Source organism: Gorilla gorilla, chromosome 16 (genome assembly GCF_029281585.2).
Source record: "Gorilla gorilla gorilla isolate KB3781 chromosome 16, NHGRI_mGorGor1-v2.1_pri, whole genome shotgun sequence".
NCBI classification, from domain to species: Eukaryota; Metazoa; Chordata; class Mammalia; order Primates; family Hominidae; genus Gorilla; species Gorilla gorilla.
In genome coordinates, this window is record NC_073240.2 from 71,948,479 (window position 1) to 71,973,727 (window position 25,249).

Below are 25,249 nucleotides of genomic sequence, written 5' to 3' on the forward strand. Positions count from 1 at the left end.
GGAGGACAGGGTGTGTATCATGGTGAGAGAAGAGGGCCAGGGATCTCATGCACGGTGTGCTTAACCTTCAAATTGCAAGGACTTCCCACTGTGACGCAGGCCTCAGTTCTACACGGCTGCTCTTCAAGACCACTCCCACTACTGTGCCTCCCCACCATTCCTGAGTATTCTCCACTCCCAGAGCCTGATGACTTTCCCTAAGCTCCCACCTTCAGTACACAGATTGGCCTTTATCTCAAAGGCAGAACTGGTATTTGGATACCGTGGCAGATCTGTTGGGGGAGTTTTTTCAGATTTTCCTGATTCTGGGCCCCGGTGGAGAAAAATGATCTGGGTTAAAGTTGCAGCCTGCCTGACCCATGCAGGAATTTATCCCTTAACTTGGGCCTACTAATCAGCACAATTACCTCTGAACACTAAAATAACAAGGCTTTCTGATCACTTTACCATTGCCAAGTTGTATTTACAAATGTCATCATACTTTATTGTATCAACCATTATATCAGTCATGGTATGCTAGGTTTTGCTGCAGTAACAAACTCAAATCTCAGTGGGAGATTTGATGCTGTACATTCAAAGAATGGTGGGGGTGCTTACAGATCACAGTCCTCTGAGACCCAGGCTAACCAAGGATTCCACAACCCTAGCACCAGTGGGAAGGAACACGATGATTTGTACATTGAGTCTTAAAGCAGCTACCAGCTTTAAAAAAAAAAAAAAAATTAAAAAGAGAAGTCACATTCCATTTGCCGCAGCAAGTCACCTGGCCACATTTAACTTCAAAGGGAGGGGAAGTGAAATCTCGTCCCTGAAGGCGAATTGGTGAACTTGAGTCATGATTACCACAACCATGCCCTCTAAAATCATTATAGCCACATGACAGTTGAAAAACTCAGACTAGTAAGTCACTTTTCCAAGTCACACAGTCAGGAAGTTAGCACAGCAAGGCTCCAAGTGCACATCTGTTTAACTCTAAAACCAATGTGCCTTTCACAACCTGATGTGTTGTCTTCATGAAACCGTTATCCAGAAGAAAGTTCTTATTAGCTTCAGGGAAACTTCAGATGCTGACAAGTAAAAAGTTTGACATGTCCAATTAACTTAATCAATCAAAAAGAAACAATGTGTTCCTGTTTTCTTTCCTTTTGCAATAACCTGTTTTTAGAAGGAAGGAAAGAAGGAAAGAAAAGAAAGAAAGAAGGAAAGAGAGAAGGAAGGAAGGAGAAAAAGAAAAGAAAGAAAGCAAAAGAAAAGAAAGAAAGAAAGCAAAAGAAAGAAAGAAGAGAAGAAAAGGAAAAAGAAAAGAAAGGAAAGAAAAAGAAACCAAGCCTTTTGGCTCACCCTTTGACCTACACCACGATATCTGATTGCATGTCAGGGTGATTTGGTTTCTTTCCCATTGTGTGGTATTTTCCACTCACAGGACTGGGTCAGGAGAAGTTTGTATCTTAATCTGCACGCTTGTTCTTGCTCATGTTTGCCTCTGCTTGATCCCATACCCTTCATTCATCCTTTGGAATGTTCCCGTGACAACGGAAGAATGGCAATATAGCTAGCCAGACAAAAGGGACGGACCAAGAACAGACCAACTTCTCTCAGACTGAGGATGCTAATGGGGAAGGCACAGGACATGAGAGTGTTCTCTCCCCATTTTCCCCCTTGAGAGAATTCAGCAGTTAGTGAGTGTCAAGCCTGCTCTGCAGATGAGGAAACTGAGGCTCAGCAGGGTTAAGCCACTGCTCAAGGTCATAAGGCTAGTACCCAGATGAAAACCAGCTGCTATTATTTTTTCCTGAATCACTGCTTCGTTTTCTGTCCATTCCACTCTGCAACCTTCCATCTCTCCTCCTAGGAAACCTGCGCCCAAAGCATGCAGACAATGCAGGGCTCCTCTGCCTCCTCTGATGTCTTCCACCTCCATGTGGCCTGCTTGCTGGCAGATACAAGGATAGGTGCAGCTCTTTACAATGGAGACATTGAGATGAGGTGGCCACTGTAGGGCTCAGGCTGCTGGGGCCTGGAGGTGGGAGCTGTCCCAGTGCTATGGAAGAAATGCTTCTCAGGCCTCAAAACTGTTCCTGAACAAACCCAAGTTTCATAGAAGAGGAGTTCTGGCAAGAGGCTGAGTTCTGGAAAGTGGCATGAATAGTAGCAGAGACTGGGGTCCACATTGCTGGGCTAAGCTTTGGGACAAGCCCATGAGGGAAAACCCACAAGGCTTCTTCTTAACTCCAAAGTAGAAAAATAATAACCTGATTAGATTAAATATGCTTTGAGCCGGGAAGATCCTTAGCTTTAACGTGTATGATATTTGGAATTCAAGATGTCCTAAGTAGTTTCCATGGCTATTTCTGACAGCCTGAAGCCCCTGGTTTTCTCCACCCATGGACTTCCAAGGGACAGGACAATGGGGAGGGGGCTCACTGGAATAGCTCAAGGCCCACCAGATGGGTTCCTATTTCTGACTGACCACATTCTCACGGTGTGAATGTCTGCAACTCATTTTTTTCCCCTGGGCCTCTGTTTTTTTATCTGAATAAGAGAAAATAGGGCTGGGCGTGGTAGCTCACGCCTGTAATCCCAGCACTTTGGGAGGCTGAGGCAGGCGGATCACGAGGTCAAGCGATGGAGACCATCTTGGCCAGCATGGTGAAACCCCATCTCTACTAAAAAAATACAAAAATTAGCTGGGTGTGGTGGCATGTGCCTGTAGTCCCAGCTACTCAGGAGGCTGAGGCAGGAGAATTTCTTGAATGTGAGAGGCGGAGGTTGCAGTGAGCCAAGATCGCACCACTGCACTCCAGCCTGGGCGACAGAGTGAGACTCCGTCTCAAACAAACAAACAAACAAACAAACAAAAAAACAAAAAGAGAAAATACTCTCTTCCACTTCTAGAATTCTGAGATTTTTAAATAAAGAAAGATGAACTTAGGAAGAAGCTGGTCCTGAACACTGATCCTGTAGCTTCTGGATGAACACCTAATACCAGAGGAATAGAGGAGCCATTTCAGGGTCACCCACTCAGGTGTTCTCTCATCCTACCCAAGTCAACAAACAGCAGCTCTATCAATGTCTTCATGACTCAAGACACATCGTGGGGAGTTTTGTTACATACTTCTCTGAGTATGTCATCTTTTCCCAGATGGATCCAAAATGAGCCACATAATTTCCCTGTTGCAGAGTTTCTGAGAGATTCGTGGATCTGAGAACTGGAAGGGGCTATACGAGGTGGTGTGAGCCCGTCCCATTCTCTCCCAACAGGTATAATTAGGTTCTTGCCATTCCATAGGGGAGGCGACTGCAGTTTGGAGGTTGGTGACTTCTACGATGGGATGGCCAGAGAGCAGTGGCGGTGTAGTGTTTGGGGGACTGACTGCTTTCTTTTATGACACCAAACTGCTGCTCATAAGCAAAAGTGTCCACCATCACACACAGAGTGGTGAAAGGAAACATTAAAAGAGAGAGAAAAAAAAAAAAAGGAATGTGGGACCCAGGAACACTCTGGCAGCACTGTCTGGTGAGCCGTTACAACTGGCACATAGTAGGTGGTCTGTGTGCTGAAGAGAAGCAGGATGAAGGTGAGTGAGGCAAGGCAAAGCCATGAACTTGGAGACCATGTGACTTTGTCGTTTGTAGTGCCCTGGTTTTATACATAAGCCATATCTGGCCAGTGTTCATTGGATATGCCCTATCTCTGAGATTTTATAAAAATTAATTCATTCAACAAGAAAGCCGGTTTGCTGAAGAGGGAAAATTGCCAACAAGGCCAAGGTGACAGCAATTTCAAGCACAATGTAAGCTGATTAGCCTCAAACAGAGAAGCTGCTTCCTGGCTGAGCTCTCCCACCCTGCTCCAGTTGTCTTGGAGATTTGCAGTCCTGGTCACAAGGGGTACCAGGCGGCAGTGTGAGCAATGGGTGAAGGACAGGACCTCATTATGAGAGTCTCCTAGGAAGGAAAAGGCAGACGCAGGATATTCTTTCAGAATGATGGATTTGCTTAAGTTTGCATTTATTTTTTTCATTACAAGAGAATTGTGGAATGATGCTTTTGCATTACCTTTTTTGAAAAATAAGAAATGTTCTTTTTCTCCCTCTCCCTTTGGAAAAACACAGATCTGATTACGTCAGTCCCTGCTTAAACCCCTTAGAGGCTTCCTCTTGCTCATTTGAAAATGACAGAACTCATAAAAACGGCCATAAGCATCACTGGCATTGAATGGAATTGCACAGCACTCCTTTCTCAATTGTTAATAAAATGACGTACTTCCATATCAGCTGATCAACAGCCACTACGTCAAGCTGTCCCCTACTTCTTCCACCCTGGGAACACTGGGCCTCCCCAAGGCCTCCATTGCCTGCTCCAGCCAGTGTCCTGTATCTGCTCTCTTTTGTGGATTCTGAAGCCACACAGCCCTTCCGCTCCTGGAGAGTCCCCTGCCTTCCTCAGGGCCTTTGCAAAGGTGTTTCCTTCTGTCTAGAACAGTCTCCCACGCTGTCCCCTTTGACTTTGGGTGACTTTTCTCATCCTTCCTTTAGTCGTTCATAGTTGGCTTCAATAAATGAAGGATAGATGGGAAAGTGACTGATCAGCCATGCTTGAGAAGAGGAGGCCCTGGGCGTATGCCGTAGATCTCCATTGTCTAGGCCTAGTTAATCATCGCCGGGAGGAGAAAGGGAGGCTGTGGACTGGAGGCTGCCAGCCCCGCCTTCTCCTTCTGTCTGCATGTCCTAAGGAGAAGCAGCCTCGGATCCGGGTGATGCCTCTTGGCTGTGAGTATTATCATTTGCAAAGAGGAAAAGGGGAAATAATCTGAATATCTGGGATTCCAAAAGTTGTCTTGTACCAGGTAACAAGAACCTTCCTATCTCCTCTGACCAGATGTGGGGTGAGAAAGAGGATGAGAGCAAGTGTGAAGCAGAAAAGGGAAAGAGAAGGAGATAACCTGAAGTGTGGCCTGAAGACTCCCTGACACTTCATGGGAATCCTTGACATTCCGTCTGGAAACCATTTTGCTCATGTCCTCAGAGCTGTGGCTGCAGAATTTTCTCTTGCCCAGTTGTGGGTTACAGGTCAAGTAGAGAGTCAGCCCCAGGCAAGGGCACAGGAACTCAGACTGTAGGTCAGCATTCCAGAGTTCCTGGAGGAGGAAGAAAAAGGACTGGGTTAAGGAGGCAAGCAGGGGAGGGAATCTACTCTGAGATTTTTAGAAATAGCTCAAAATAACAACAAGTTGACCAGCTCTCGAAGTGTTTTGTTTTGTTTACCATGCCTCCCTTATTTTCTTATTATTTGCTGGGCACAGGCTTGCCTTGACTTTACAGTCTGCATAAGTTTACAACCAGGAAAATGAAAGGAACAATTTTACAAGCATCGTGATGGATCCTGGTACCTCCTTTAGAGCTTGAAATTAGGGGTTTGAATGTAGGTCCATTTTCATCCCACTTCCAAATGCTAGCAACGTAGGGAATTATACGGGGGTTTCCTTTCCTGCTGGGACACAATTCTCTGAAGCACAGTTAGGATGAAAACACGAGGTTTGTAAGAGCTGAGAGCAGTGTTTTTCAAAGTGCAATTTTCAGAACTCTAGGCCCAAGAGATGTTTCGCTGGTAAAAGGATTCCACGTCAAATACATTTGGGACACTCTGCATCATCTCTCCCCTCTCAGGCAATCTCAGTGCTTATAAGTGAGAAAACTGTGTTCCCCATAAGTTTCCCCCCAAAGGGTCCGGCTGTCCTGCATTGCCTTCCTGTAATCTGTTCACACGTTGCTCTTATTCCTGTTCCACATGCCCTGAACTACTAGAAGGTTGCTCTCAGCAGTGAGCCATTCATTCCTCAGAGATTTGGGAGCCCTCACCACATGCAGACGCTGTGCTGCAGGCTGGGAACCACAGGAGAAATGGCTGAATGTTCTGTGGGTGTGGCTGTAGGCAGAGGGCTGATCAGTGAGGTGGGGTGGTGACAGTCTTCTATAGGATGTCGTATGCATCATTTATCAACTTAACTAGGACAAGAGAATGAAGGGGGGTACTATTAATAATTAATTAATAATTATAATAGGACAACAGGTGTAAGCTAGAGCTGTCTTACATAGACAGAACTGACACATGACAGAGGAGTTATGTTTCTTGTCTGTCCCTTTAGGAGCTGCCTCTAGGGCCAGTGGATAATAATTACAGGGCAAAAGGTTTCAAGTCAAAATTAAAAGGGAATTTCTAACAAAGAGCCTCTGAAAACAATGCAGGCTATTTTACGAGGTAGTGAGTAGCTCACCACATCAGATATGCAAAGGGGTGACCCACCCTCCAAGATGCTGTGTACAGCTGACACTGACACGCCAGGCAGGTCCCCAGCCTAGATAATCACAGGCTAGTCTCTGACTGTGATCTGAAGCACATATTCTTGGCTCTCTCTTTCGGTGAGGGTCAGTAAGCTATTTTATATGCAAGGACCACATTCTGCTCTTCTGATTCATACGTAACAGACACATTTGGATAAAAGCAGAAATATAACAGGACTGAAAGATTAAAACTTGCTGTCTTAGCATACTTAATATTCACTGATGCTTACACATAATGTAAATATCTCTTTGTTTAAAATGAGTATAGGCTGGTCTCTGTGGCTCACGCCTGTAATCTCAGCACTTTGGGAGGCCAAGAACGGAGGATCACTTGAGCTCAGGAGTTTGAGACCAGCCTGGGCAACACAGCAATACCTCCTTTCTACTAAAAATAAAAAAATGAAAAAAAAATTAGTCAAATGTGGTGGCGCACGCCTGTAGTCTCAGCTACTTGGGAGGCTGCAGTGAGAGGATTGCTTGAGCCCAGGAGGTGGAGCCTGTAGTGAGCTGCTAATCGTGCCACTGCACCCCAGCCTGGGTGACAGAGCTCTCAAAATAAATAAACACTCTCTCAAAATAAATAAACAAATAAAACAAGTATTATCTTGACTTTAAAGAAAGAGACTTTCTTGTGACATATAAGCAAAATGTGGTCAAAACAATTTGACCAAGGTTGAAAATGGACTGGAATCACTTCTAAGGAGCCAGCCTAGGTCTGTCGAATCAAGTTTGCTCACTAATAATCATACTTTGGTTATGTCGGATGTTAACATTAGAGGAAGAGGGTGGGGGATATAAGGGGATTCTTTGTACTATTTGTGAAACTTGTCTAAAATTATTTCAAAATTAAAAAATAACAAACAAAACCACATCCTTTGCTCCTGAGCCCTGTTCGCCCCAGACCTTATGTGATGAACTCACTCCATTCTTTAAGACCCAGCTCTGCAGAGCATCTCAGATTCCCTGTCCTGAGGCAGGCACTCCTGTATGAGCTCTTAAATACTTCTGCATTTACCTACCACCTACTGGTATGGTTTTCTGACTATATTTCATCTTCTTCGCCTTACGTGGAGTTTCTTTTAGAATGGAAAGTTTTCCTCCTTTCCTCTTTGAATCCTAGCACCAAGGCCACACTCGGCACTAAATACCTGTCTCAAATGAATGAATAAATCAATCTTGTTTGAACAAATCTTATTAGTTTTGCTTTTTTAAAATTATGGTAAAATGTACATAACATAAAAATTTCCATTTTAACCATTTTTAAGTGTATAATTCAGTGACATTAAGTACATTCTAAAGTTGCGCAGGTTTTTTTTTTTAATCAGTTCTAAATGGTTTAAACTGGCCAGTATTTACTAGAGCTGTTAGATCGACTTAATTTGGACCCATGAGACTCGTGACACTCAGAATTAATCTAATCCCATTTACACCAGGTGCCTCCCATCAAAATCTGTTTGATCAAGTGTGGAATTATTTCATCCCATTGGAACCAGCTCTTGAATCAGTCAGAACTGGCTCTGCCAGGCTCCGGGCCAGTAGCCGGCGCTCAAAATGGTGTTTCTTTCTTTGGCCTAATCTCTTGAGTAGCCACTTTCCCTTTTGTTAATTTTTTTTTTTTTTTTTTTTTTCTGGAGGACAATCTTCCCTGGGAGCTCCCTTCTGCTCCCACGAAGCGCTCTGCACCCAGCCCTGGTGCTGCCTGGCTCTGGGGCAGGGAGCTTGCATTCTGCCACCTCCTACATTGTCCTCTCGGTACACCTGCACTTTCAAAACAACCCCTGCAGGCAAGCTTTAGAGGCAGCGATAAACAAACAGGCTGACTGAAATTTAGGGAAACGCCTGTATCTGGACAGCCTCTTCAAATATTTGTCACCCCCTCCCTGCTCTGGGGAAAGAAGAGACAGTTCCTCACAGTCACTCTATTTCCTGCCTTCCCAGCTCTGAACACCTTGGCTCGAATGTAAAGAATTTGGCTCTGAATTAGGACTCAAGAAACTGGGCCCTAGTAATTTTCCCTCCATTAACTAAACGTGTCACTTTGGTCATGCCCTTTTGGGGGCAATAATTTCCCAATTCGTAAAACGAAGGGATCAAAGTTTGATTTTTATCATTATTAATGATAATAATAATAATTATTATTTTTTTGCAGCAGGCTTTTTTTTCCCCAACAAAATATTACTCTGAATAAGACAAGAAAGAATCCCGAACGGCTCTGGCTGTCAGGGTGTGTGTGTCTCCTCCCCATGCTGTCTAACCCCAGTTGGAATTTGGAGGGCTCTTGTCCTTTCCCCTTGGCCTCAGAAGGAGCCCAGAGCGTCCTACCTTGCGTGGGAGTGTGTGTGTGACCAGGGCTCCTTCCTGCCCTTAGAGTCACCGCCCCCTTCTCGCACAGATTTACAGCACCACTTGCCTCGCCTACTCCCCGCTTTGCCTCCGCCCCATCCTGATGCTGCCGGAATGGCTGTTCCAAATGGAAGGATGCCCGCGTCCGTCCCCTGCCCCAGTCCTTCAACAGGTCCCCACAGACCTCAGGATAAGATGAACGCGGAATTCAGGGCCTGGTCTCAACCGCCCTCTCCCTTTTCCTCTCACTTAGACGACCCTGGCCAGCTGGGCCACTCTCCACTCTCGCCCCCTCCCGCTCTCGTGGCCTCTGTCTAGACCGTGCTCCGTCCTACTGGGTGATGTCTCTTCCCCTGGGACCCAGGGACCATCCTGTTGTTGACCTCGGGGGTCGGGGTGCGGATGGGGGCCGGCCCTTCCCGCGGTCGCCGCCAGGGGGCGGCAGGAGCGGCTCCAGATGACAGCGGGAGGCCGCAAGAGGGGAGGGAGGAAGGACCGAGGGAGCGCGGATCCCGCTCTCGGATCGCAAACTCTGAGCCAGAGCTCTCCGCGCGCGCCTGAACCGCTGGCCGCCCGCGCAGCCCGACGCGGAATCGGGGCACAGCGGGAGCCCGTGCAGGGCGGGCGCGGGGCGGCTGGGCGGCGGCCGTCCATGCGGCGGCGCTCGGGGCTGCCTGGCGCCGGGAAGCACGCGGGGGCGAGGCGAGGCGAGGCGGCCGCCGGTCGCTCCGGGACGCGGACCGCCAGGTGAGCAGAGCCGCGCGCCCCGCGTCCCCTGCGCGCCGCCCGCGCGGCCCCGACCCGGCTTCCGCTGCCCAGGCTCCGGCTCCCGCTCTCTGGCCGGCGGGGCGGGCTGGCGCGGGCTACCCAGTGGGTGTGTCCGGGGCGCCGCGGGCTGCGCCGCTCCGGGCTCGGGGAGCCAGCGCGCGCCTGGTCCGTGCGGACGGCTGCGCCTCCTTCTCTGGTTCTCTTCCTTGCTGGGAGTCTTGCTCTGTGCTGGCGCCAGCGCTCATCCCTCCACCCTCGACTCTAGGGACAGTCTTAAACTCTAGGGACAATCCACCTCAGTCGTCCCCGGGTCGGGGCCCCGTGCTCCCCCGATCGGGTCGGAGGGGACCGGCGAGTGCACACCCAGCCCGTGCGCCCCCCACCTCAGCCTCGCCTCCCTCCCGCCTGGGGCCCGAGAGCCGGGCAAGTCTCGGTCAGCGCTCCTTGAGTCCTGGCCTGGGGCCTCGGATCTGTGTGTCTGTCTGTCTCAGTTTAGTTGCTGCAACCCAGCGAGCGCCTGGAGCCCGAGTGGATGGGTTGTTTCCGCCAACTCTGGACACTTCCTCAAGTGCAGCCTAAGTACCTGCGGCCCCTTGGCGCACTTACAGAAGTAGCTTTTGCACAACGAGCTCACCTTGGAGCTCTACAGATCTGGAAGTTAAGTTTTCTTTTTCTTTGAAATAACATCAGCCCTGACTTGGGAAGGGGATTTTAGGGCGTTCTCGGGCCCACCTAAGTATCTGGAATTTGTGGTCTAATAAGTTTTTTAAGCAGTCCGCACCCAGCACCGTACCTCCCAGCCTCCTTTGCCGTCTTACTAAAAGTGCATGCTTGCTTCTCTTCCTGTCTCCTTTGCGATCTCTACCACGCTGCGCTTCGCCCTTTTCGGGCTATGAGTCTAAAGCTTGGACGTGGGTAGCAATCATTGGATGCCTGTTGGAATTTGGAATTAGAGAAATAGATACCCGAGAGAGATCTAAGGAATCGCCTTGTCCAACCCTCCTTTCACAGTTGGAGGCACCCAGGACCCATAACAGTCTGAAGATTTTTCAAGGATCACACAGCTTTTGAAATCTGCTTGTCTTCTACTTGATTGATATTGTTGGAGGTGATGGAGTAACTGGGCTTACTAGGGTCTTATTGGGTCTCAATATACAAAGAAGCAAACATTTTAAAAATGTGACTTAAAATACGGAACTCTTCAATTCCTATAGATTTTTGTTGGCATCATAGTTAAATTCCTTTAGAAAACAAAATCCTAGCCCTGAAATTAATGTGAGGAAGCAAGCAGATGGGCGTCCTGGGACTTTCCTGTAAATCTCTGCAGGGCTGGAGCAGGGATTTCCCAGAGGTCTGGGCCAGGGAAATGAGTTTGGGTGATCAGGATACTGGAGCCCCTTCTGAATAAGCAACTGGGTTGGTTTCTTGTGGGGAGGCTGGCCAGTTGAACTCATGTGATCTCCTCTGTGCCCAGCACTGGGCGGGGCACCAGCTTGGCATTACCTTCTTTTTAGTCTCCTATGCCATAAGGAAATATTTCTTACTGGCTGTTAGCGAAAGAAAAATACAGCCCAGAGTTTGGGAGGAAGATCGGGGTGGCGAGATTTTTGACTTGGAGTTTGTTTTTGTTTTTGCCTAGAAAAACTTGTGGAGATTGCAATCAGTTTTCCTACACAGAGGCTGTGTATTGCCGTCTTCTCCATCCCCCACATTTCTCTCCATGGTACCACTTTTATCCTAATTGCTGGCAGTCTCAATGTTTAAATGTTCCCAACACTCCCATTCTGTCCCCCACATTTATAGCTCATTCATCGCAAAATCTCTTCCACATTCTTTTGTGATATCTGAGGAATTATTTCCCTGTCTCCATTCCCACTGCCCCCACCTTCAACCATGTCCAAATTACAGTAATAATCTCCCCTCTTGACTCCCAGCCACGAGTTGCTTTCTTCATTTTAATCCATCTTCTTTCATGCTGATAGATTAATATTTCTGAAATTCTGATTTCACCACATCATTTCTCTCAAGAAATCACAATGGCTCCCCAGTATTCACTTCTATTTAATTTATCTCCAACAGATATTTCTGAGCATCTGCTATGTGCCAGGGACTGTTACTATGTGCCAGGGACTGTTACTGTGTGCTGGAGCTTACGCTATGAACAAGACAATATCATTGCCTTCAGGGAGTCCGCAGGCTAGCAGATGATAAATAACCACCCAGGGGAGAAAGGGAAGTAAAGAAATAACCGCAATACAAGGGGGATGTGCAAAACATCAAGGAGATGCGAATGAGGGAGAAATTGATTCTGCATGGGAGGAGCTAGGGCAGTTACCACTGGGCTTTGAAGCCTAAGTAGGAGTTCAAGGAGATGGGAAAGGCTGGTGGGGAGGGAGGACAGGCCAAGCAGAGGAAAGAGCTTGAGGAAAGACTGAGAGATAGGAAAGTACTGTATGGACACGGTTGAATCCAGGTTAATTTTCATCAGGGCATTTAAAATGTTTCCTAATCCCAGTCTACTTTATTGATCCAAGAGCCATCCCAACGCCTTCCTGCTTGAAGGCCATCCCTCCACTCACCCAGTCTCTATCATGGTCTTATCTGCCCTTCCCACACCTCCCATCCCCAGCTCAGAAATTCAGATTTCCCCTCTTCTGATCTAAATTTTGCCAGGCAGTGTATCCCACCCAGCCTTTCTTGCACACACTCCTGTGTCTCTTCCCTGCATTCTTTGTGCCTGCTCTATGTTCAGCCTGGATGAGCCTCGCCTCCCCAGCCACTCTGAGGTTTCCCCCGAGCAGCCTCCTTGGGCCTCTGCAGGTCATGGAACACACTGTCCGCATGTTAGTGGCCCCAACACACTTGAAAGCACATGACTATTTGCCTGGGTTTGACCCCTCATCTCACTTTTCCCTTCTCTCTCCTCTTCTTTCTGGTTTTCCCACCTTTTCTCTTTCTTTGCGTGTGTATGCAGAATCGTGATGTTTACTTATGCGCAGATATAAAGGTTTCATGTGTATTTGTTGAATATCCTCGCTGTGAAAATGGATTAAAAATGTCATGCTGGAAGCCAACACATGATGCAGGCTGACGCAGGTGAGGAGAAGATTCAGGGGAAGCTCTGGCTTTAGGCTGCTTTGCTGCCTCTGGCCCCATCTTGGGATCCCCCAATTTTACTCCTCCTCCGCAGGACCGCTGTGCTGAGGCTGGGACACCCCTTCATCATCTAGGCCTGTTTTGCTCTCTTTTCCTCCTACTGTCAAAACTTACTTCTGTGCCCACAGCCTCGCTGGCTTGTTAGCCTCACTGGGGCCATGCTTAGTGAGCACTGGTGTGTGCAATGCTTGGGGCTTTCAGTGGTTTCTCTTTTAATGCTCCCAGCCACCTAGAAGGGAGACATCAGCATCTGCATTGTACAGGAAGAAAGTTGAGGCTTACTTGCCTGAGGTCAGCAGCTCAGGTTTGGAGCTGAAATCTTAAACCCAGCTCTCTAAATCTGGTGTTCTTTCCACTATATCATTATTTCCTGAAACAGTTGTCCTAGGAACATCTGAATCAAAATTCAGATCTGGTGAAAGAAAACACAGGCTCCAGGGTGGAAGCAGGGCTCGAGAACTGGCGTTTTTAAGATTACCTCAGGCGATTCTTCTGCACACCCAGGTTTGGGGACCACTGCCCTGGGCTTCCTTTACAATGTGGTTCTAGCGACAGGTGGTGGGTTAATACGCCACTTTATCCCAGGCAGCATGTTCCTTTTTGACAGAGGCCCTGACTTTGACTCTAAGGAGTGAGCAATGGAGAGTTGTGGCCAAGGCCAGGAAGAGGGTCCTCTCTTTTGGCCCGAGGGGTCTTTAGTTCAGTCCTGAAGGCCCAGCCCCCTCAGCTTACTCGAAGGCATGTAAGCCCACCTGCCACCAGACTCACTGTGAATTTCTTTTGGGACCTGAGCGAGTGCTCAGGGAGAAAGACCAGGGTGGGTTTGTTCAAGAGCCCCAGGTTGCTTGGTTTGGGACCCCCCAAATAGGGCTGGACAGGCAAAGCCAGCCCCTTCCTCCCTGCAGGCACGGTGAGTTGAACCTCCTTTCCCAGAATGGGATCTGGCCGTTGACAGATCTCTTTCATTCAACTGGCCTTGCTCCACTTCCTACCCACCCAGCCTCAGTTTCCCCATGTGTAACAAGAGGATGGCCAAAGTCTGGAGGGCTGGTGGGGGACCAGTGCATGGGTATGCAGAGCTTAAGGCAAAGCCCTAAGGCACATAGCAGGCGCTCAGTGTTAGTTCTCGCCCCATTTCTTTACTCCGTGCCTGATCAGTGCTTGAGACAATTGGAGCTCAATGTATTGCTATAACAAAAATGTATATATAATCTCAGGCCCCCTCAAATCCAGGGTTTTGTGTCTGAAGGGCACAGGGCTGAATGTTACAACTGTGTATTCAAACCCAGCAAATGAACACTCCCAGCTGCGCGGTGATAGTAATAATGAATTACCCATCCAACATCCCTGCTCGCCCCACTCCCCTTCCCCAGCTTCCCTTTAGATTGCCCAAAGAAGAACCCATGGAACAAGAGGCAGCAGTTTTGTGTATTGATGCGTTGTCTTGGGAAAGTGGTCTCTTTCTGTTGACCTCTTTTCCTGTCTACCCCGTCACCCAGCTGAGTGTACTGCCCATGTTGTCTTCTCCTACCAGCCTTTCCAAAGCTGATCACTGAGGTGTCATCCCAGGCAGTGGTGCCCGTTAGCCCTGCTTCTCTAGGGCGTGGTCCGAGGGCAGTGAGCCAGGCTCACAGTGCCGCTGTGTCTTGTCCCAGGAGGGTGGCACTGGGCAGCCCACAACCGGGTGGGCAGCATGTGGCCTGCTCCACCCTCCCGGCCCTTGGCCAGCTGCCTAAGGCCTGGCCAGCAGTGAGGACAAAAGCATGGAGTGATTAATGGGCACCCCATCTAATCTCCTGCCAGGGGAAATGAAGGGCCAGCCATGGGCTGGGAGCTCGTCATGACCTGCTCCAGGTGGGCTTGGAATGCACCCAGCTCAGGATGGGGATTAAGGCTTGAAAGACAAGAGGAAATGAGATGTTAACCCTTTAGGCCTTGGCCCTCTGAGCCCCAGTAGGGAAATCACAGGGGAATTATCTGCAGGCATCTGATGAAAGGGGACATCAGCTTTGATTTATGGTGGGGATGCAGCCATGTGACTACAGGGGTGGGAGGATGACGAGCTGTGTCTCTGACTTAACCATTTTTCTTAGAGGCACAGTCAGGAGAGAGAAGAAGATTAATTTCCTATGAAAAAGGATAAACGGACTGCTGGGAGACTGCCCTACCTGCTTCCTTCTTGGAAACCCTCCGATCATATCAGCAAGCTACAAATTTGTAGTTGCCAGACATACTTTTCCCCCTGAAATGTGGCGTCTCTGATCACTTGTGATGTGAAGGAAGAGGAGCCCACCTCCTTTCCCCGGCCAGGCAGCAGCACGGTGGTGCTGAGGAGGAGAGCACTCTGGAGCCAGGTCCTGAGTTTGAGCCTTGGCTCTACCAAGTTTTGGGCCTTGAACAGGTTCCTTGGCCTCTTGGGCTGTAGTTTTTCCACCTGGAAAATGCTCAAAACTATCTCACACGTGTAGAAAAGTGCCACTTGAATGTTAGCTATCACTTTTCTTTTTTTTTTTTCCACTTTGGCTGAGTCCTGAGCCTGCATCTCCTTTGGGAAGGACAGAAGCAACTTCTCTTCCAGGGCTCCAAGGCTTGCTTTGGGTAAATTGACAACTGACTCTTTGATTGATCTCCCTTGTTTGACCCCTGACCCTCACATGCCTTGGATTCTGTCTGGCTTGCTCCTCCCTTTGCTCCAGCTCCATGGTTTCCAGCTGCCCCTTTGATGACATTACCCAGCCCCTCGTCTCCTGCCCTCATGCTAGGTTGTCAGACTACTTGTGGGCTGGGCTGTGACATCTGTTGGGTCCTTCAGTGGTACTGGCCAATTCTGCACTGGCTCTGCTCCTTGCTAGCTTTGCTGTGACCTGACAGTCCCAAGCCAAGTGGCTGAGGGTAGAGAATGCAGCTGTCTTGAGAGCAAAATCAGGAGCCGTGGAGGCCGTCTGGCCTGGATGCAAATCCCTACTCTGCCCTCTTTTCTGGTTTCTCTGCCCTCTCATTGCGTTGTTCTTAGTGGGGGATAATAATAGTTATACTTACCAAATGATTGACAGGAGGATCAAATCCAACCGTGCACATGAGGCCCCTTGGGAACCATGTAGGAGAGTTTATTGCTGGTTGTAAGGTGAGCCCTGAGGGTAGAGCTGTGTCTTCAAGTTTTGAAGTCTCATTACAGGGCGTGTAGTGACAGTATAGCCTTTAGTTCCATTTAGTTTCTTTTCCAGAGCAGACAAGTACCCAGGACCTGCTTGACTTTAGCGATGTTTTAGTTGAGGCCCAGGATTTCATTCTGCTTGAAGTTCAGAGGATCTTCTGGTCAGCTAAGCGGGGAGGAGCTGCCATTACAGAGCTCTGTGTCAGGTACTGGGATTTACCTGGGTTCTTTTATTTAATCCTCTCAACAACCTGTGTGAACTAGACACTATTATTTCTACTCTACAGCTAGAAAACTGAGGCTCAGAGAGGCTAAGGAATGTTCACAGGCTCACACAGCAAGTAGACATCAGAATGATGTTTCAATTTCAGGTCATCTGACTCCAAAACAAATACTGGCGGTGGGGCCGGAGGGATGAACTCTCAGGCCAGTTAGTGAGTACCTCAGTGAGGAAAGGTCTCTCCCTGCGCTCAGCCTCTCACGGGATGCTCTGTCTTCTTGGCCTCTTTCACATGAGCACATATACGCATAATGCCACTGCTGATATTGCTCTGTTTTCTCCTTGACATCGGCTTATGTTTTAATTTAGCACATGCAGATTTGTCTTTTCAACTAATAGGATTTTGTGTCAACATTTCCCACTTGCCACCTAAGCAGGGTTCCCATTTTTTAAAGCACAATGATGCTTTCCATCATTTTGCTCCATCGCGGTTTCCTTAGCCATTCCCCACCCTCTCTATCAGGGATCTAGGTTGTTTCTAGTTTCTCCCACTCTAAAAATTGGCACTACCAACATGAATGTTCAATTTGCTGATGTTTATTTATTTCTGATCTCATGTTCTGCTTTGGAAATACACTTCCCAGCCATGTGATTACCAGGTCAAAAGCAAGAGCTGTAATAAGAGTGGTCCGTGCTGCTCATGGGGTCTTCAGAGAAATTGCACCTGGGAGGCCCAGACAAGGGGGACCCAGAAACAGAACAGGTGCTTGTTTTCTGCCTACCCTTCCTTTCCTCACTAGTTACTGTTCTTTCCTGAGGCTCAGATTGGAGGAACTTGATACCTCACTCTTAGCAAGGGGTGTGAGAGGTACTGTTCGAGTGGTGACTTTCTGAGTTCCAGAGAGGGAAGTTATTTCAGTGTCCACAGAGGTCTCTTGGAGTGGAAGGTCTTGGCTGCTTCTGAGATTGCGCTGCTGTGCGTTAGTGGTCCTGTGTGGGCACTGCTATGCAGTCATTCACTCAGGCATCCAGTGCTTTCTGAGCCCCTACTGTGCATCAGGTGGCAGCGCCATGCACTGTAAAGTGTGTGAATTCCAGACCTGACTCTGCATGTGTGGCTTTGGGTAGATTAATCTCTTTAAGCTTCAGTTTTCTCATGTGTGAAATGGGCTAACAATCTCTGTACATGCTGTAGGAATTACAAGAGAGAGCATAGGTAAGGTGTCTGCTCAGGCCTACAATGCATGAAGGGCCAACTGTTGTGCAGATGAACACTAGAACTTCTTTCTTCTTACAGATGAAGAAGGTGTGTTCTTGCCTGGGAGTGTGAGAGGCGGGGAGTAACATTATACTTACAGCCTTAGCAGGGGGCAGGTGAGAGGAAAATCACTGTGATAAACATGCCGTAGAGAGGCTGGGGGACCCAGACAGGCATCAGATTCAGATTGGTGGGAATTCAGAAAGACTTGGGGTGGGATCTGCCTCCCAGCAGGAGGAAACAAGGTTGGGGGAGAGGGAAGAGGGAGAAAGGAAGTAGAAGCCTGTTGTGGTTTATGGGAGGGCTACATTCTTGAAGACCTCGCGGTATTCAGATCTCTCATAATTCAGACTTTTCCCCCTACAGAATAAATGTAGAGCGTGCATTTACTTGATATGGTCTCAAAACACATAGCTTTGCTTTGCTGTTGCTTCTCATATGGTCGCACTCTCTCTCACATTGCACAGTGGGCTCACTCATAAATTACCCACTTGGTATCTCGTGATGCTTTTTTGGCTTTCTCAGTTGCCAGGCTGGTGGTCGTGGTCGTTGCTGTTATCATCGTCATCATCTCAGTGTGTTTTCAGTCTGACACCAGCACCACCATTTGACAGACTGTCAAGATTGGGGGTCCGCGTATTTTCTTGGAAAGGGCCAAACATTAATATTTTGACTTTGCAGGCTATGTGGTCTTTGTTGCAACTAATCAGCTTTGCCTTTTGAGCACAAAAGAAGCCATAGACAATAGATAAATGAACGGGCAGGACTGTGTTCCAGTGAAACTGACTTATACGCACTGCAATTTTAATTTCATATAATTTTTATATGCCATAAAATGTTCTTCTCTTGATTTTTATTCAATCATTTGAAAATGTGGCAAAAACAGGCAGAGGGTCAGGTTTAACCTGTGGGCCAGAGTTTGTGGACCCCTGGTCTAGACGCTTATAATATTTGAAAATTGTTTTAAATTGTAGGAAGAGTGAATGTTAAAATATCCTGATAGTCAATAAAATCATTCATGGACATTCCAGTGCTCATAAGAAAAATGCTTAATTCACAAGTTCTATCAAAAGATTGGGGTATTTATCAGCTTGAATGGTACCAACATAGGCAGTTACTTTAATACAATTTTAAATTATTTAGGTAGTTATTCTAGTGAATTAAAAAATTTAAATCATATTATTTCAAAATTTTGGTACCCAATAACCTTATTAATATTGTTATTGTCATTCTATTTCATGACTTAAATTGTATACCCTGGCTAGGCACGGTGGCTCATGCCTGTAATCCCGGCACTTTGGGAGGCCGGGATGGGAAGATCGCTTGAGCCCAGGAGTTCGAGACCAGCCTGGGCAACAAAGTGAGACCCCATCTCTACAAAACATCAAACTATTAGCCAGGCATGGTGGTGTGCACCTGTGGTCCCAGCTACATATATGGGAGGCTAAAGTAGGAGAATTGCTTGAGCCCAGGAGTTTTGAGGCTGCAGTGAGCCATGTTCATGCAACTGCAATCCAACCTGGGTGACAGAGTGAGACCCAGCCAGAAAGAGAAGAGAAGAGGAGAGAAGGTGAAGAGGAAGGGGAAAGGGAAGGAGAAAGGAAGGCAAGGAAAGGGAAAGGAAAAGAAAAGAGAAGAAAAGAAAAAATGTTATACCCTACACTGGTTTATTATTGTGTACTCTCCTGGAGTCCAGCAGCTCTGCCTGACTCCCAACAGCCTGCTGGCTGGAGTTTGGAACTTGATTCTAGCTGGAATTTTTTTTATTGTAAAAGGCAGGTGAGAGCATAGACGGAGCACCAAGGCTTGTGTCTGGCACACAGTGAATGTGGAATAAACTTTTGCTCCCTCTTTTCCCTTTTCTTTCCTCCTCACTCAAAAGTTCTGTATATTTGGTCGGATCCAAAACATGCTGAGCCTCTTTGAAATTGTTACTTTGGTTCTTTCCACATGCAATAAAGTCACTAACCTTTTTAAATGGAAACAAAAACAAAGACTGTTAGAAAGCAGAGTTTCCCCTCCCGGGTCACCAGCTTTCCCTTACTGGAGAATAAGCAGGGCTGTGCTGAGACCGCGGCTGGCCAGCCAGGGCCAGAGGGAGGCCCCAGGTCCGAAGAAGGCGCCTCCAGCTGGGTGCAGACCCAGCTCTCCAGTCAGGAGGGGGGCGCCGGGCCTGCTGGCTGCTCCTGGGTGTATCTTGGTTTCAGAGATTCCAACAGTAGGAAAGCCAGAACCTCTCCAGATGGAAGACCACCAGCCCCGAAGGTGACTGTGGTGCTGTGGTTCTTGGCTCGGGAACATGTTTTTGCTGTGTATGTTGGATGGGAGACCCGTCTTAAGTAGACGTGTGTTTGTGTTGTTTAGGGGGTGGTGGCGCACAGCCACATGTGCTTTCTGGCCTGGGGTCTGGCAGGATGTGAAGGGAGGCAGCCGCTCGCTGTCCTTTGGCTGGTGAGATCTTTCATTATTCTGTTGGGCAGGGGGCTGGCATTCTTCCTGTGTGTTTGGTTTAGAAGCGAGTGGTCTTGCAGCCAAGGGCATGGGCGTTGAGCCCCAGCTTTGTCACTAACTTGTTTGACGTCCAGCAGTCCATTTCCATCTCCGGGACACTAATTCTTCATTCCTACTGGGGTGGTCAGAGGAGGCCTAGTGGACAGTCAGGGCTCTTACCACCACCCAGCAGTAATGAAGCCATGCATCCCTCTGAGCCTCCCTGCTGTGGTACCAGCACAGGCCACAGGAGGCTCTCCTGCCCCTCCAAGCCAGGGACATGTCATTGGGGACCTGGTGGGGAGCCGGAACTCCCACCTCTACCCAGAAGCAATGACGACTCCCCTTTCCCCCTCGGGTGTTACTGGAGGCCAAGTGGGGAACCTGGCCTTCTGTTCCCACGTGGCCATCATGTTGGGGGCCCCCTTCCTTGCTGGAGTAGTGTCAGAAGAAGCCAGGGAATAGGGAAAGTTTAAATAAGATCTAGCACCTCATACCATAATACCTAAAATGTCCAGGTTTCAATGGAAAATCACTCATCACACTGAGAACCAGGAAGATCTCACACTGAATGAAAAAGACAATCAGTTGATGCCAGCACTGAGTTGACAGAGATGTGGGAATATCTCACAAAGACTTTGAAGCGGCCATCATAAAAATGCCTCAAGGAGCAATTATGACCACGCCTGAGGCAAATAAAGAAAATATAAATGAGAAGTCTCAGCAAAGAAATAGAAGAATCAAATGGAAATTTTATTTTATTTTCAAAAAATTGTAAAACATTTTATTGTAGATTGACAATTTATAACTGCATTATATTATGGGGCACAAAGTGATGCTATGATTTATGAATACAATGTGGAATAATGAAATCAACCTAACATATTCCTCACCTCAAATACTTATCATTTTTTGCAGTGAGAATATCTGAAATTTACTCTTAGGAAGTTTGAAATGTACAAAATACTGCTATTAACTGTTTTCACTGCACTATGCAATAGATCTCAAAAAAGGCTTATTCTTCCTGTCTGAGTCTCTCTACCCTTTAACCATAACCTCACCATTCCCCCCACCCTCCAGCCTCTGTAACTACCATTCTACTCTTTGCTTCTGTGAGTTTGATGTTTTAGATTCCACATATAAGTAAACGCATGTGGTATTTGTCTTTCTGTGCCTGGCTTATTTCATTTAGCTTAATGTCCTGCAGGTTCATCCATGTTGTAGCGTGTAGGATTTTCTTCCTTTTTAAGGTTGAATAATGTCCCATCATATGCATAGGTATACCATGTTCATCTGTTGATGGACACATAGATTGATTCCATAACTTGGCTATTGTGAATAGTGCTGCATTGAACATGGGAGTGCAGATCTCTCTTGACAAACTGATTTCAAATCTTTTGGGTAAATACCCAGAAGTGGGATTCCTAGACCATATGGTAATTCTATTTTTAGTTCTTTGAGGAAGCTCTATACAATTTTCCATAATGGCTGTACTAATTTACATTCCCACCAATAGTAGGCAAGATTTTCTTTTTCTCCACATACTCACCAACACTTGATTTATTTTATCTTTTTGATAATAGCCATTCTGACAGGTGTGAGATGATATCTCACTGTGGTTTTAATTTGCATTTCCCTAAAGGTTAGCAATGTTGAGTATCTTTTTATATACCTATGGGCTGTTTGTGTATCTTTGTTTGAGAAATGTCTATTCAGGTCCTCTGCCCATTCTTTAATTGGGTTTTTTATTTTCTTACTGTTGAGTTGTTTGAGTTCCTTATATATTTTGGATATTAACCCCTTATTGGATGTTTGGCTTTCAAATATTTTCTCCCATTCTGTGGGTTGTCTCTTTACACTATTAGTTGTTTCCTTTGCTGTGCAGAAGCTTTTTAGTTTCATGTAATCCTGTTTGTCTATTTTTGCCTGCACTTCTGGGGTTAAATACAAAAAATTATTCCAGGCCAGCGTCTTGTAGTATTTCTCCTATGTTTTCTTCTAGTAATTTTACAGTTTCTAGCGTTACATTTAAGTCTTTAATCCCAAATGGAAATTTTAGAACGGAAAAATATAATAACAAAAATAAAACTTCACTGATGGGTTAAACAGCAGAATGGAGATGACAGGAAAGAATCAGTGGATTGGAAGATGTAACAATAGAAATTACCCAACCTGAGCAACAGATATAAAAATAGACTGGGAAAGAAGAAAAAAAAAAAGAATAGAGTCTCAGGGACCTGTAAGACTATAACATGTAATCCCAGCACTTTGGGAGGCCGAGGTGGGTAGATCACCTGAGGTCAGGAGTTTGAGACCAGCCTGGCCAACATGGTGAAATCCCATCTCTACTAAAAATAGAAAAATCAGCTGGGCGTGGTGGCACATGTCTGTAATCCCAGCTACTTGGAAGGCTAAGGCAGGAGAATCACTTGAACTCGGGAGGCAGAGGTTGCCATGAGCCAAGATCACGCCACTGCACTCCAGCCTGGGTGACACAGTGAGACTCTGCCTCAAAAAAAAAAGGCTATAACAAAAGATCTAACATTTTTGTCTTTGAAGACAAAGGAGGAGGAAAAAGAGAGTGGGATGAAAAACTACTCAATGAAATACTGGTTGAAAACTTCCCAAATTGAGCATAAGACTCAAACTTAGAGATTCAAGAAGTTGAGCAAACCCTAAATAGAAAGAAAGTTATACCAAGACATATCATAGTCAAACTTTTGAAAACAAATTTGAAAAAGAAGAATAAAGGAGGGGGAATGAGTGTTTCTGGTTTTAACACGTACATAGCTATAACAATGAAGAGAGTGTTGTATTGGTGAGGGAAAGGCACATAGATTAGTGGAATACTATAGACAACCTGGAAGTACACCCATCTGATTTTTGACAAAGGTGCATAGGGAAATCAGAGAACATTAATTGCAATTATCTGGATGATGGTTTAGATGAGGCTGGTGGAGGATGGCATGGAGAAGAAAGTACATGAGAGATAGTACAAAGGAAGAATTGAGAGTTGGCAAGAGACTGGGCCCAAGGCATACAGGAGAGGGTATCCCAGAGGCCCAGGCAAGCTTTGAGAGTCATTTCCTGGAAGGACGGTGATGCCACCGCTGAAGAAGGAGGGCTTAGCATGAGCTGGTGACGGCTCCATTTATTCACCTTGGGCCATCAGCAGCAGGAGGAAACTCGAAGTATAGGGAAGCAGCCTGAATGAGCGTGCAGGTCTTGAGGTGTTGAGTTTTTGAGACCTTAGCATGAAATAATAAAGAGGTTGGAGTGTAAGAGTATTTCTCCAGAGTACACAGTTTGATAGTGAGGGTTGCTTATTGTTGACATTTTTCTAGTTCTGGTTTGAGTCATAGGGAGAGCCAACAAGGAAGACAGAAGAGACAGGAAGAGAGCAGGTTTGTAGGGCATCATAGCCATTGATGACAAAGTTCAAGAAAAAGGGGGATAGTGACAGCCTATTCTTTCTAAACCTAAATGCCCTTTATTGTCCTTCTTGACCTCTGGGGGACCCTTGACCTCCAAGGATGTGCCTCTCTTGGTTTCCTTGAAAACATTTTCTAATTTATGTGATGACTGACTTTTTCACATTGTCATAATCTTTTAATCACAGCACCTGATTTTAGCCTTACCTAATACTGGCCCATCACAGAATTGTGTCAGGGAAGTCAGACTAATTTGCTAGGTTTCTCCCTCCTTCTGTACGGATAGACAGAGTTTTTTGGCATACGTTGCACAGTGGTGATTGCTACAAATCATTGACTAGATTTCTATCGCTTAAAAAAATAATGACATAACTCAAACGTCGATGCGCAAGCCTCAGGAGCAGGGCAGGATGAGGCAGATCCTTTCCCTTGATATTCAGAAGCATTGAGGGCAGCATGTGTGGTTGGCTGATTTATGGTGGCCGAGGCACACTGAGTTGGGATATGTTCTGGATGGGCAAATGCGTGGGGGCACTGAGAAAATATCCTGGACTCAAGGGCGGAGCTGTTCCAGAGCGAATGGGGCAGAGCACAACCTCACACCCTACATCTTGCCTGGCAGGGGCCCAGGCTGCAGCCTGCATGCTGTGTACCAGGTAAATGTGAACACAGGCAACTCTCCTGAAAAGGTACATTTGATGCAGTGTGTCAGGAGACTCAAGAGACAGTTTAGTTTTATTTTTTTGAGACAGAGTCTTTCTCTGTTGACCAGGCTCGAGTGCAGTGGCACAGTCTCGGTTCATTGCAGCCTTGAGCTCTCCGGCTCAATCGATCCTCCCACCTCAGCCTCCTGAGTAGCTAAGACTACAGGCATGTGCCACCACACTCAGCTATTTTTTGTATTTTTTGTAGAGAAGGAGTTTCGCCATGTTGTCCAGGCTGCTCTCGAACTCCTGAGCTCAAGTAATTCTCAACCTTGGCCTCCCGAAGTGCTGGGATTACAGGCATGAGCCACTGCGCCTGGCCCTGAGAGGCAGTTTAATTTAGTGCTAAGACAAGCCATGACTCCAACAATTAGGTGAGCTTGCATTCAAATCGTGCTGCTGCCACTTACTACTTGTGTGACTCTGAGTAGGCATACTGTTTTAATGCTTACAGCCTCAGTTTCCTTCTATGTAAAATGGGGATAGGAATAGCACCTGCTTCATAGGGTTGTCTTTAGAATTAGTTAATGTTTAAAAAGCATTCAGCACAACCTGTCACATATTATACACCTAATAAATGTTATTTATTTAATTTTTTTGAGACGGAGTCTTGCTGTGTTGCCCAGGCTGGAGTGCAGTGGTGCGATCTCAGCTCGCTGCAAGCTCCGCCTCCCTGGTTCACGCCATTCTCCTGCCTCAGTCTCCCGAGTAGCTGGGACTACAGGCGCCCGCTACCACGCCCGTCTATTTTTTTGTATTTTTAGTAAAGATGGGGTTTCACCGTGTTAGCCAGGATGGTCTCAATCTCCTGACCTCGTGATCTGCCTGCCTTGGCCTCCCAAAGTGCTGGGATTACAGGTGTGAGCCACGGCGCCCGGCCAATAAATGTTAACTTTTAAAATCTTTAGTCCTAGCTTTGCCTCTAAGTAGCTGTGATACCTTGTACCAGTCACGTGGTTTCTTTACCTATTAGTTTATTCATCTTTGAATCATGATGAAAAAATAATGACATTGGGGAGTTAGATTAGAATTGCCCAGTTTTTGTGTGTGTAGGTTTGCTTTGGGATGAGATGTCCAGCAGAAAATCACAATGGAAATAATTGATTTAAAGACACTAAATAAAAATGTATTTATTTAATAATTATAAATAAAATTAGAAGATGAAAAGCAAATGAAAACAAGGTCCTAACTTGACAAAATAAGGGCTAACAATGTTAATGAAGAAAGCTCTTAAAAATCATTTCAAAACATGGCCAGGCACGGGTGGCTCACGGAGTGAGTCTCACAGAGCGAGACTCCATCTGAAAAAAAAAAAAAATCATTTCAAAACATTATGAGCCCTATAGAAAAATGGGCAAATAAAGTTGTAAAAAATTCACAC

The 25,249-nt window shown here is 46.7% G+C and overlaps 2 protein-coding genes across 4 annotated transcripts in view; one reads left to right on the forward strand and one right to left on the reverse strand.

The window, feature by feature from the left end:
- Window positions 1-3,976: 3,976 nt before the first annotated feature.
- On the reverse strand, window positions 3,977-9,167 carry LOC129527129 (cancer/testis antigen 62). The gene is made up of 3 exons (XM_055363659.2): window positions 8,872-9,167; window positions 5,862-6,008; window positions 3,977-5,140 (listed from the first exon to the last, which is right to left on the reverse strand). The coding sequence occupies exons 2-3, from the start codon at window positions 5,994-5,996 to the stop codon at window positions 4,865-4,867; spliced, it is 411 nt and encodes a 136-aa protein (XP_055219634.1). The 5' UTR covers window positions 5,997-6,008; window positions 8,872-9,167; the 3' UTR covers window positions 3,977-4,864.
- A 130-nt stretch (window positions 9,168-9,297) lies between these two features.
- Window positions 9,298-25,249, forward strand: part of THSD4 (thrombospondin type 1 domain containing 4) — a 693,045-nt gene continuing 677,093 nt past the window's right edge. For all 3 annotated transcript variants that reach the window (XR_008672073.2, XR_010131023.1, XM_031002164.3), the window contains exon 1: window positions 9,298-9,434. The gene's annotated coding sequence lies outside the window, so the exon portion shown is untranslated. The remainder of the gene's footprint in view (window positions 9,435-25,249) is intronic.

Coding starts and splice junctions, on each gene's coding strand:
- LOC129527129 (XM_055363659.2), bottom strand. CDS start 5,996: ATGATGCATACGACATCCTATAGAAGACTGTCACCACCCCACCTCACT. Junction 5,141..5,861: donor CAGCACAGCGTCTGCATGTG/GTGAGGGCTCCC, acceptor TTCCTCCTCCAG/GAACTCTGGAATGCTGACCT.